The sequence below is a fragment of the Gymnoscopelus microlampas genome (genome assembly GCF_963454915.1).
Source record: "Gymnoscopelus microlampas genome assembly, chromosome: 20".
In the NCBI taxonomy this organism is placed as follows: domain Eukaryota; kingdom Metazoa; phylum Chordata; class Actinopteri; order Myctophiformes; family Myctophidae; genus Gymnoscopelus; species Gymnoscopelus microlampas.
The window spans coordinates 46338028-46351844 of record NC_139957.1 but is presented as its reverse complement, the minus strand read 5'-3'; the positions used below and the strand labels follow the sequence as shown (position 1 = coordinate 46351844).

Sequence of the window (13817 nt, the reverse complement as noted above, 5' to 3'; positions counted from 1 at the left end):
TCTACAAGCTCACAATGCGTCGCATCGCGAAGCATTGTGAGCTTGTAGATTGACTATTTCCAAATGGCTGAAATACATACAGGACTGAAGTGGTTAATGTATATGTTTTGTAATAATAATCTAAATCTGCAAAGTAACTACTAGAGTAAAGAATTGAAAATACTCCGGTAAAAGTAAAACTTCCTCAAAAGTGTACTTAAGTACAGAACTTGAGTAAATGTATTTAAATAATTTACACCACCGGATATATATGTATATATATATATATTTGTATTTATTTTTTGGCCACGGACCCCCATCTGAACATATTTTGTGCCTGGGAACACACCAGCACAATAGTACAGTGGCTGATAGTGGGAAATGATGGCTTAAATAGTTTTATATAAAATAGGCTAAAAATGTACTTTGACATTTTTTTTAATTATTCAGATTTGTTTTTTTTCCCTAAATGTTTTGAAAATAGCAGATGTACAAGCTCACAACATGTCGCTACGCCTGTCATTTAGCTGGGGACCCCCTGGAACCTGCAATACAGAAATGGATATATATTTAATGTATTATAGATAATGTATTATATAGATAATACATTATCGATATAACACATTATCAATATAATACAATTCAAAGGGCTTTATTGGCATGAGAAAATAATACATTATCTATATAATGCATTATATAGATAATATATTATTATACCCAACTCTCAATGACTTCAATGCATTCCATCTGCAGTTTCACCATCCAGAAATGTAAACTGGGATCAATTGCTTTGCAGTGTGCATATCCGGTCTACAGCGGATACAGAAACTGCGCGCGCGCTTGTATTGTGAGCATGGAAATTACCAGATGTAGTAGGCGGGCTCTAAACCGGATGTGCATGCTGAGCAGTGAATAGAAACCACCACGGTGTGCTGCTGACGCAACATTAAGGACATGTGTCACACGCGCAATAAACATCCGGGGTGACGCTTTTCCGCCGAGTCACCAAACTCGGCGCGACAGCCGTCTCTCTCTCTCCTCCAACCACCAGAGGAGGGCGTTGGGCGCAGCGCGGCGCGCGATTGGCTCAAAGTTTGTCCACGTAGGGGGGGAGGCGCGGCGTCGTGGCCCAAACTTTTCAGACCAATCCACGCTCCGCGCGACCAAGCCACGCCCCCTCTCCGCGTAGTAAACGCCCCTCAGGGCTTTATAAACAAACAAACCAAAAACTCGTGTCACACAGAAAGTTGTTCCCCTACGTTCAGCGGTGTTCTCTCTCTCTCTCTGAAACATTCCACAGTTCTTCCTCGCCTCCAGGGTCTTCTGTTAGGAACCAGGCGGGTCTTCATCCATCATGTCTGTGGACAGTGTGTTCAGGACGCGGTCCCTGGGGGTCGCGGCGGTGGGCCTGCCGGACCAGTACGCGGACGGCAAGGCGGCCAAGGTGTGGCAGCTGTACATCGGAGACACTGACCCTGCGTTTTAACAGCGGGCAATACTGGGCGATTCTCGGGCGATATTGCCCAAAATATAAAGAAAGTCTATGAGAGCCGGCGATCGGGCGAAGCCGGGCGATATCGTCCAAAAGATGGATTTTCTTTATCTTTTTGGGCGATATCGCCCGGCATCGCCCAGAGTTGCCCGCTGTTAAAACGCACCGTCAGAGCCGCACCGCCGAGTACAAGAGCTGGGTGGTCCGCCTGCTGCGGGAGCAAGGGGTCCGCAGCGTGCTGGACGTGGCCTGCGGGACGGGGTGGGTAACTGCAGTCACTGCGTGTGTGTGTGTGTGTGTGTGTGTGTGTGTGTGTGTGTGTGTGTGTGTGTGTGTGTGTGTGTGTGTGTGTGTGTGTGTGTGTGTGTGTGTGTGTCTTATTTCATTGGTTCTCAAAGTGGGGTCCAAAGTGGGGACCCCCTGGGGTACTTGAGGGGGTTCCAGGGGGTCCCCAGCTAAATGATGGATAGGAACTAAATGATGGATGAGAGTGTACAAATGGAACCAAATGGACCCTAACGGGTCCATTTGGTTCCATTTGTACACTCAGAGTTACATACCCATAAGGGTCCATTTGGTTCCATTTGTACACTCTCAGAGTTACAGACCCATAAGGGTCCATTTGGTTACATTTGTACACTTTTAGAGTTAAATTAACATTGGTTTTATAATATAAATTGGGGTCCCAGAGATAGAAATGCCATTAAATGGGGGTCCGTAGCCCTAATGCATGTCAAACTGGGGGTCCTTGAAATTAAAATCGTTGAGAATAACTGCTAGAGCCGTAAACATCGTCTCTTATGGGGGGTCCCTGAGGCATATCGAAAAAGTTTGAGAACCACTGTCTTATTTAGCCCTGAAACATGACTTTCATACCATGACAGTCATGTCATGGAACCACTTGTTCCTGGTTTGCGAATTTCTTACATTTACAACTCGTACATCTACATAAACGTTCAGATTTCAAATATAAAGTGCTGACCCCAAGGCCACGGATGTAGCATGTTAAAACGCACGGGTATAAGTACCCGTAGCTTCGGCATTGTTCAATAAAAATCATTTTAATCCGATTGGTGGCCATTTTTTATACTTTTTTTCTGTAATGTATCATAGTGCAATATACTTCCCAACCGATAGGGGCTTGCAGTTGAAAGCATCGGAGAATATTCGAAGACAATGGCCGGCGATCGGATTAAAAAGCTTTTTATTGAACAATACGGAAGATACGGGTACTTAGACCGCTGCGTTTTAACCTGTTACATCCGTGGCCATGGGGGTCAGTGCTTTATATTTGAAATCTGAACGTTTATGTAGATGTAAGAGTTGTAAATGTAAGACATTCGCAAACCAGGAACAAGTGGTTCCATGACGCCTGTGACCGACGAGCGTCATGTGAACCATGGCTATAACTGTGTGTGTGTGTGTGTGTGTGTGTGTGTGTGTGTGTGTGTGTGTGTGTGTGTGTGTGTGTGTGTGTGTGTGTGTGTGTGTGTGTGTGTGTGTGTGTGTGTGTGTGTGTGTGTGTCGGGTCCATTTGGTTCCATCTGGCACCCTGGCTGAGTTAAAACACAGATCATTGTGGTTGACATGTGAGGGTCCATTTGGTTAAATGTTGTACCCTGCCAGAGGTACAACATTGATTATTACTATGGTTAATTTGTGAGGGTCCATTTGGTTCCATATGATCTTGCACACTCTCAGAGTTACGCTATATGATGAATGAATATATCAAAATGTGGTTCTTCCATTTAGGACCCTCAACAAATGGAATGAGTTCATTTTGTGAGGGTCCATTTGGTTCCATCTGGTACCCTCCTGGAGTAAAGACATTGATTACATGATTAATCTGTGGGGGTCCATTTGGTTAGATTTTGTACCCTGCCGGAGGTACAACATTGATCATAATGGTTAATCTGTGAGGGTCCATTTGGTTACCTTTTGATGTCGCACACTCTCAGAGTTAACACATTGATAATTAAAATATGGTTCTTAAATTTAGGACCCCCAGCAAATGAAATGGGTTCCATATGTGAGGGTCCATTTGGTTCCATATGGTACTCTCCTAGAGTTAGAACATAGATCATAATGGTTAATATGTGTACCCTGACAGAGTAAAAACATTGATGGTCATAAAGGTTCATTTCTGACTGAGGGTCCATTTGGTTCCATAATGCTTCTATTGAGACATGAATATGTACATGGATTGAATGGTGATCATTTCAACTCTCTATTAAACATGGTTCTTATTTAAGAGGATCCTCATAACCGCTTAATTTGTGAGACTCAGAGAATATTTTGCTAATCTTTGAATATATATATATTTTAAAGTGAACATTTGTAACTCAAATCTTTGCTTATGGGGGATTCTACTAATGTCTTCTAAACAGTTTTTTTTAAAACTCTGTGCCGCGCTTTGAGCTTGTAGATCTGCTATTTTTGAATGGCCAAAGTATAAAATAATGGATAAAGTGGTTACACAGATGCATTCCCGGTTTTAGTCGGTTAAGAGGGGTTTGATCCAGTTAGACAGACAGACAGACAGACAGACAGACAGACAGACAGACAGACAGACGGACGTGTTTATTACTGTATACATAGTTGACTGGGGTCCCCCAGGGCTATATGCTGGGCTCCCCCTATTTAACCCTCTACTCACCAAATCTCTTTGGCAAAAAACATCTAACAACAAGCTCACACCCGTTGTGATGCATTTTGAAGGTTTGTAGATCTGCTATTTTCAAAATATTTTTATACATTTGAAAACTTGAAATGGGACATTCTGGATAATGAGTACTTTAAGTACATTTTGTACTTTTACTCAAATCAATTTTGAATTCCGGACTTTTACTTGTAACAATATTGCAGTATTGATGCTTTTACTTAAGTAAAGAAATTGAGTACTTTTCCACCACTGCCAATTACATTACAGTGTTCCTGCAACTGTAATACACCAGTGTTGCCAAGTCTGCTTATTATAAGCTTCTTTGGGCTTGTTTCTGTAAAGTTAGTTTTTGGGGTCTTGTTTCTAAAGTGTAGTTTTGCTTATTTGGGCGTGCTCCACTTTAACCTCTTTAACCCTACAGTACTGTATATACATCGGCTTTTTGAAAATAGCCGATCTACAAGCTCACAGCTGTTTTCAAAAGAATCTTGAAAATAAGATGTGAAAGATTTGGAATGTTTTTGAAACATGTTATAACACAAATCTTGTCCCCGGCACAAAATATTTTCAGATGGGGGGTCTGTGGAACGAGCTAGTCATAGCAGTTAGAACTGCAGACTCACTCCTGATGTTCTGACATAATGTGAAGACTCTCCTCTTCAGACCCAACCTCAGCCCGTAGCACTTTACCTTGTCTTGATGACCTTGCAGTCTTTTGAAAAGGTTAAAATGTCATTTAGATTAGAGCATGTTAAATAGACAGATGCCAGGTTCATTTGTTGACCTGGCATCCTATAGTTTCTATAGCAGTGGTTCTCAAACCTTTTTCATGTCAAGGACCCCCAAATTGACATTTATTAGCCCGCGGACCCCCATTTGAAAAAGAACCCCCATAAGAGAAGATTTTTACAGCTCTAGCAGTGATTCTCAACCATTTCAATTTCAAGGACCCCCCAGTTTGACATGCATTAGGGGCTACGGACCCCCATTTAATGGCATTTCTATCTCTGGGACCCCAATTTATACTGTCAAATCAATGTTAATGTAACTCTGAGAGTGTACAAATGGAACCAAATGGACCCGTTACACACCCATAACTATCCATCATTTAGCTGCGGACCCCCTGGAACTCCCTCAAGGACCCCTGGGGGTCCCCGGATCCCACCTTGAGAACCAATGTTCTATAGTGTGAAACTGTCAATGTACAGATTATGATTTATTATTTTGATATTATGTTGTTTAGGCTGATGCTACTGAGACACTACACTGTCTCTCTGTGTTAAATGACTACATGGTGACATTGTACTCACAGACCCGTGAGGGTCCATTTTAGACCCCTGTGGGCCCCTCTGAGAAGCAGTAATGTAACCCCATGTGGTTGGAGGAGTGAGAGCAGGGTCCTCTCTGTGCGTGTGTGTGTGTGTGTGTGTGTGTGTGTGTGTGTGTGTGTGTGTGTGTGTGTGTGTGTGTGTGTGTGTGTGTGTGTGTGTGTGTGTGTGTGTGTGTGTGTGTGTGTGTGTGTGTGTGTGTGTGTGTGTGTGTGTGTGTGTGTGTGTGTGTGTGTGCGTGTCCTAGTGACCCCAACCCAGTCCTTGCTGGCTGGATCTGGACTTATGCAGGCTTTTGACAGGGTTACCATGGTTACTGGGTGATAGTGTATCTCTGTTCCCTTCTCAGAAGCAAGGTCATGTGCGTGTGTGTGTGTGTGTGTGTGTGTGTGTGTGTGTGTGTGTGTGAACTCTCGCACACACACACACTCCTAACTCGCTGTTGTTTTTATTTTTTTTACCTTAAAGGACCTGTCAGTCAGTGATTCTCTGAAACGCCTTCTAAATCCTAACCTTAGTTTTCAGAACAATTCTAATTTGTATTCTATATACTGTAGGTCTATATACTGTAGGTCTATATACTGTAGGTCTATATACTGTAGGTCTATATACTGTAGGTCTTCACCTGATTTGATTTGAGACCGGGAACATATCTGTGTCATTTTAGACTTTGGCTATAAAAAAACTAGCAGTAAAAAAAAATCTACAGTACAAGCTCATAGCGTGGCACCGAGTGCTTGTAGATCTGCTATTTTGAAAAATCTTGAAAATGTGTGCAAATCTTTGAATATACTGTATATATGTTTTAAAGCGATTTTTTAAAACTCTGATCTGTGCTTCAGGGGGTCCCTGGAACAACATATTTTGAGGTGGGGGTCCGCGGCCAAATACTTATCATTTTGGGGGTCCTTGACATGGAGAAGTTGCAGCACCACTGATATTATAGCAACGTTAGGATTTAGAAGACATTTGTAGAATATATATTCAAAGATTTGCACAGATTTTCACTATTTTTGAATAGACAAAGAAATCTAAAGTGACACAGACTCCAGACTGTCAGGCCATTCTATATCACACAAAAGTAGCAATTTCAAATGCAGATTTAGTTATTCTTATGTTAACTTCATGAACTTAAAGAACTTAAATAGAAATACATTGGACATAAAAAAGACAATATAATTGTACTACTAGTCATTAAGCTACTAATATAGACTGAAGTAATTAAAGCGGGTCATGTTTGCATCTTAGGAATCATAACAGCTGAAATCAATAATATATCACTATTCTGATATTAACCTGCGGGCCGCATTAAGTGAAGGTGGGGGCCGCATGTGGCCCCCGGGCCGCCAGTTTGCCTATGTATGACCTACCTTTAGACTTTGGCTATTCGAAAATAGCAGATCTACAAGCTCATAGCGCGGCACCGAGTTTGTACGACAAGCTTGCAGATCTGCTATTTTTGAAAAAATCGTGAAAGTGTGTGCAAATCTTTTGAATATATATATATATATTTCTAAAGGGGACATTAGTAACTGCCCTCTCTCTCTGCTTTGCTAATCGTGGATTATTCCAGCATGTGATGAACATTAAGGCTTTGTGTTCTTTCTTTAGACTTCTAAACGGAGCCACGGCTTACATTTCTTTTGAATACTTACTGTAGGCTGAATACTTACTGTAGGCTGAATACTTACTGTAGGCTGAATACTTACTGTAGGCTGAATACTTACTGTAGGCTGAATACTTACTGTAGGCTGAATACTTACTGTAGGCTGAATACTTACTGTAGGCTGAATACTTACTGTAGGCTGAATACTTACTGTAGGCTGAATACTTACTGTAGGCTGAATACTTACTGTAGGCTGAATACTTACTGTAGGCTGAATACTTACTGTAGGCTGAATTCTTACTGTAGGCTGAATACTTACTGTAGGCTGAATACTTACTGTAGGCTGAATACTTACTGTAGGCTGAATACTTACTGTAGGCTGAATACTTACTGTAGGCTGAATACTTACTGTAGGCTGAATACTTACTGTAGGCTGAATACTTACTGTAGGCTGAATACTTACTGTAGGCTGAATACTTACTGTAGGCTGAATACTTACTGTAGGCTGAATACTTACTGTAGGCTGAATTCTTACTGTAGGCTGAATACTTACTGTAGGCTGAATACTTACTGTAGGCTGAATACTTACTGTAGGCTGAATACTTACTGTAGGCTGAATACTTACTGTAGGCTGAATACTTACTGTAGGCTGAATACTTACTGTAGGCTGAATACTTACTGTAGGCTGAATACTTACTGTAGGCTGAATACTTACTGTAGGCTGAATACTTACTGTAGGCTGCTCGCAGACAATAGGAGAAAACTAAATGAAAAAAATCCTCAAAGGAATGCAGCCGGCCCACACATGAGGCGGGGGGGTGGGGGGGGGGGTTATTTTATTTGGTCCAGTGCTTTCATCCATGATGTGCCCCCCCCCCCCCTCTCTGTGGAAGCCCAAATACTTTTAATAAACCCTTTGACCCCACAGTAGCGGGTGACTGTATGGCCTGGTACAGTGTTTTACTAAAATGTGTGCTACGCTTAAAGGAGGAGTTCACCCAAAAAATGACTTATTTTCTATCAATTGCACACCCCATGAAGCCTTGAATCCATGGATTTATTTGTGTTTTTGTGGCATTCCTAAGCTAATAATTTGATTCCTGTCTCCTACCGGCTAATGTATCCAGTAGGAGACACAAAGTAGATTCTTTGTGTCTCCTGCCGGAAATACACCCGGGCATCAAATTATTGTCTTAGGAATGCGACAGAAAACAAAATAAATCCATGTATTCAAGGCTTCATGGGGTGTGCAATTGATAGAAAATAAGTCATTTTTTTGGGTGAACTCCTCCTTTAACCCTTTTAGACCTGGGATGCATCTGTGTCATTTTTAGATTTGAGCCAAAAAGCATTATTTTACACTTTGGGGCTATTCAAGAGTGCCGCGCTATGAGCTTGTAGATCTGCTATTTTTTGAAAAATCGACATTTTGAGATGGGTGTCGGCAGCCGAATCCATAAAGTTTTGGGGGTCCTTGACATGAAAAAGTTTGAGAACCACTGATGTAGAAACATAGGTTTTACAGAAAACTGTTAGGATTTAGAAGACATTAGTAAGAATCGACCTCAGGTTTTAATGGGTTAAAGCCACATGTACCCTAGCGTCACTAGTTTATGTCCACATAGGCACACAGACATGGGCGTAATAGGCATACTTACTGTAGGCTGCATTTGACCACCATACACATGCAGTCTCTTATGCAAAGGTTAAACTGTCATTTAGATCATTGGTTCTCAAAAAAAAACCCTAACCCTAACCCAGGGGTACTTGAGGGGGTTCCAGGGGGTCCCCAGCTAAATGATGGATAGGAACCAAATGGACCCTTATGGGTCTGTAACTCTGAGAGTGTACAAATGGAACCAAATGGACCCGTTAGGGTCCATTTGGTTCCATTTGTACACTCTTAGAGTTAAATTAACATTGATTTTACTATACGAATTGGGGTCCCAGAGATAGAAATGCCATTAAATGGGGGTCTGTAGCCCTAATGCATGTCAAACTGGGGGGTCCTTGAAATTAAAATGGTTGAGAATCACTGCTAGAGCCGTAAAAATCTTCTCTTATGGGGGTCCCTGGCATATCTTTTCAAATGGGGGTCCGCGGGGCTAATAAGTGTCAATTTGGGGGTCCTTGAGATGAAAAAGTTTGAGAACCACTGATTTAGATGCATGTTATTAAGACAGACGCCAGGTTCATTTGTTGACCTGCTGATGATAGTTTCTATAGTGTCAAGGTCAAGGTAAACTTTATTGTCCACAAGGGACATTTGGCTTGGGCTGTCACCCCTGCTGCAGCCACACACAAAACATCAGTGACAAAAGACAGAGAATACATAACAGGGGGGACACAACAGTACACAAGAGCACAGATAGTGGTCAATCTAATCTTCTCACAGTCGATGCCGTTTCAGAGCCTCGTTCAGCATTTTAGTTGACACCGGTACGAACCATAGTTCCATTTTGGTTCGCTGTACCTTCTCCCAGAGGAGAGGCCATCATTACAAACGTTCCATGTAGAACATGGGTATCATCACTGACTGTTTTCTGAGCCTGTCTTAACGTAGCCTGCTCGTAACTAGACTGCAGAGAGGGGAGTTGTCTTACTCCTATTATCTTCCCTGCAGTCTGCACCGATCGGAGTAATTTGGACCTCAGTTGCACTGAGAGATTACCAAACCAAACTGTGATGCCAAATCTGACCAGGCTTTCCAAGACCGCTCGGTAGAACACTAACATAAACTTTTGGTGAACACCTTAAACCCAGAGACGGCGGAGGAAATGCAGTCTTTGCTGTAGTTTACTACAGAGACTGTCCACATGTGTATTCCACGTTAGCGAGTTGTCAATGCTAATGCCCAAGTATTTATATGAGGAGACCTGTGGTCACCGATACTCCTAGGGTCCAACACCGTCTCCTGTGTCTTCCTCACGTTGAGAACAAGGTGGTTGTCATCGCAACATGTTTACAAACCTCTGAACCTCTAAAAAAATAGGTAGCTAAATCTCTATCCTTACCCAGTAGGGATAAGATGGCAGTGTCGTCCGAGATTTTGATAATTATTCGGGTTACCGCTTCTGCACTCATTGGTGTATAAGGTGAAAAGGACAGGTGAGCTGACGCAGCCCTGAGGTGCTCCAGTTCTCAGGGTTCTGGGCTCTGACATGGTACCATTCACACTGACCCTTTGTGTACGTTCAGTTAAAACAGAATGATACCACCTGATAATAAGGGGATGGACATTAAGGTCCCTCAGCCTCTTAATTAAGAGATGTGGCTGTATTGTATTAAAAGCTGAACTGAAATCTACCAGAAGAAGGTGTGCATAAGCAGTGTGTGGGGGTCCCCAGTTCAGTTCAAATAGGATTATTTTGGGGGGGGGGGGGTCCCCAGTTCAGTTCAAATAGAATTATTTTGGGGGGGTCCCGGCCTGAAAAGGTTGAGACACGCTGGGTTAGAGGGTCCTTGACATGAACATGTTTAGAGCATTGGTTCTCAAAGTGGGGTCAGGGGACCCCCAGGGGTCCTTGGGGAGGTTCCAGGGGGTCCCCAGCAAAAAAAGTAGTTAAAGTAGCATCACAATTATTTCAACCACTTTATCCATTTATAAGTTGGCTGTTCAAAAATAGCAGATCTACAAGCCTGCTATTTTTGAACACTTTTTGAAAAATCGTGTTTTAAAAGAAAAAACATTTTGCATTTCTTTTTTTAACAAATCTTCTGGGGGTCCCCCGCTCAAAACATTTTCAGATGGGGGAGGGGGGGTCCGTGGACAAATACATATACATTTGGGGGTCCTTGACATGAACAAGTTTGAGAACCACTGTTATAAACTGACTGGTTTATATTCTGGTTTATATTCCTTTTTTTTCGCTCCCCTCATGTGCTGCCTCCCTGGGAGGCAGGGCATGAGAGTAGTGCTTTTTTTCCCCATCCAACCTCCCCCCACCCGCCCCACCCACCCCACCCACCCCACACTCTCACTTCGAGCAAGAAGGGAAACTTAAGGCGGCGCCGACTCATGGCTGCAGCTGTGTGTGCTTTAGTATTTGTAGTTTTAAACTGCAATGATGAACCTGCACAATGAAGAATTTCACCCACCTTACTTGTAATTTGATGTGACAATAAAGTTTGATTCTGATTCTGATTCTGACTGGTCTGGTGCTCCTTTGCGTGTGACCCCCGCTCCTCGTGTCGGGGGGGGGGGGGGGGGGGGGGTCTTGGGGACATCAGGACCATCTGAGGAGGTGTCACCATGACATGCTGGGTGCTGGCAGCGCGCCCAGAATAGTGAGCCTCGCTATTTTTAGGGTTCACTGAACTGTGCACCCCCCCCCCCCATCCCCCCGCTCACTTCCTGTGTCATCAGATCTGATGTTATGTCAGGAATGAGCCATCCATCCTATAGGAATGTGACGTTCCATGACATCCAGGCTTCATCACAGAGGCTTCACTTTTACCACGTTAGACTGGTTGAACACACACATGTGTGTTTGTGATGTCTGATAGGATGGATTATTTTTTAGGATTTGTTTGAGCCGTTCCGGTTCCTTAACGATTCCCTCTTAACCAGGGATGGATTAACCCCCGCACGGGCCCCTGAGCCGGCAATCTTTTAGGGCCCCCCATAAAAAAAAGTTTTGGGATTTTTACTTTTTTTTTTAAACAAAATATATTTGTCGATGGCTGCGCGGCCCAGTTCCCCTGAAGGGCCCCTTAGAGCCAAGGGCCCCTGAGAGTCAAGGGCCCCTGGGCCACGGCTAATACAAAAATGGCTAATACAGCCCTGCTCTTAACGGATATGATTCCTTAACGGTTCCCTTTAATGATTCCTAGGGGGTTCCTAATGGACCTTACAGGTCTGTAACTCTGAGAGTGTACAAATGGAACCAAATGGACCCTTACAGGTCTGTAACTCTGAGAGTGTACAAATGGAACCAAATGGACCCTTACAGGCCTGTAAAGGCCTTTGCAGACAGGGTGTGATTAGTCAATCAGTTTTTAGCGCATGCGAAAAGGCACACAAATCGAACTGGGTTCAATTGGAAAGAAAACGCATCGCCGCATCTCATCGCCACACGGTAAATTGTGAGCCGGTATGCATGAGGTCATTGAGAACCATGTGTTCATTTAAATAATGATTTGGTCCGTTTTTTCTGTGTGAAAAATCTCACCCTGTCTGCAAAGGCCTTAACTCTGAGAGTTACGGTGTTCCCTTATATTTTAAAAGTACTGTTTGTTTCCTCTGGATCTCAACCCTAGTGACTGATATTGTCTTTCTAATGCATGTCATTTAATGTTTTTGTATCGTTTTGTACATGTTACAGGGTGGACTCTATCATGCTGGTGGAGGAAGGCTTCAACATGGTCAGTGTGGACGCCAGTGACAAGATGCTGAAATACGCCCTGAAGTCCAGATGGGACCGGAGGAAAGAGACGGCCTTCGACCAGTGGGGTACGACGGGCCCCGGGACGCTCTCTCACCACGTTAACACTGAGTTCATTTGATGTCCAGTTGGTTCTGACACTTTTTACATGATCAAGGAACTCCAAATTAACCCATTAAGACCGGGAACGCATCTGTGTAATTGTTTTGATTTCTTTGGCTATTCAAAAATAGCAGATATACAAGCTCATAGCACGGCACAGAGTGCCGCAAATGTTTGAATATATATATTTTTAAAGCAAACATTTGTAACTCAAATCTTTGCTTCTGGGGGATTCTACAAATGTCTTCTAAATCCTAAATTTCCTTCCTTGAAAAACATATGTTTCTGTATCAGTGGTTCTCAAACCTTTTCATGTCAAGGACCCCCAAAAATGTATTTGGCCGTGGACCCCCCATCTCAAAATATGTAGTTCCAGGGACCCCCATGTAGCAAAGATTTGAGTAAAAAAAATCGCTTTAAAAATATATATATATTTAAAGATTTGCACAAATTTTCATGATTTTTCAACAAAAAAAAGCAGATCTACAAGCTCATAGCGCAGCACTCTGTGTCGCGCTATGAGCTTGTAGATCTGCTATTTTTTAATAGCCAAAGTTTTTGAGCGTTTTTACTAGCCTTTCAAGAGACACAGAATATTTAGTTCCAGGACGATGGACACACAGAGTGTCTCAAAAGACAGAGAGTGTCTCTGCTTCCATCGGGGGGGAAAGCGTGTCACCGCCACCCTCCGGTCTTTAGTTATTATCTGTTGAATATCGCTCTAGCTTTTTTAGTATTATTTTAAGCCTAGAATCAAAGCCATCCAGGATCCTGAATCATGACATTAAAACATTTGATTCTGTGTTTTTTTTTTGTGTGGAATATTTCATTATATGATCAGGGGTGCACATAACATTTTAGGTCTAGTACTCAGAACTTGGTGCGCAACAAATAAATGGTCCCGTCCCATTTTGTCAACGGGGGGGAGGGGTACAGCTGCGCGAGGACAAAAAAAAAAGAGGACGCTCTGCTTGCAAATTCCGCCGATTTTCGCCGTTTTTTTTCTCTCACATTGTTTGGTGAAGCCCCCAAGGTTGGTGCCCTGTGCTGCGCTGCTTTTATCCGCCAGATTGGGACGTTCACGGCATATTTTGCACCATCACGGTGCGTTCATCATCGGTGACGAGTGCCTCTAACAGCCACTGCTGGCTGCGTGCACGCAGCGAGGCAATGCGAGGCACTCACACAATCACGTGCAGCATGCGTCCTCCATCTCCAGGCTTTTATGCTTTAGTTTTGCTAGAAAATAAAAGCTTGGAAATTC

General features: G+C 43.0%; 1 protein-coding gene across 1 annotated transcript in view; it reads left to right on the top strand.

Annotated features, from left to right (window-relative positions):
- The first annotated feature begins 1239 nt into the window (after positions 1-1239).
- Positions 1240-13817, top strand: part of LOC311035816 (glycine N-methyltransferase-like) — a 28472-nt gene continuing 15894 nt past the window's right edge. The window contains exons 1-3 of the mRNA XM_084044274.1: positions 1240-1453; positions 1644-1732; positions 12392-12519. Of these exons, the coding sequence (XP_083900400.1) occupies positions 1334-1453; positions 1644-1732; positions 12392-12519 (337 nt within the window). The 5' untranslated portion in view covers positions 1240-1333. The remainder of the gene's footprint in view (positions 1454-1643; positions 1733-12391; positions 12520-13817) is intronic.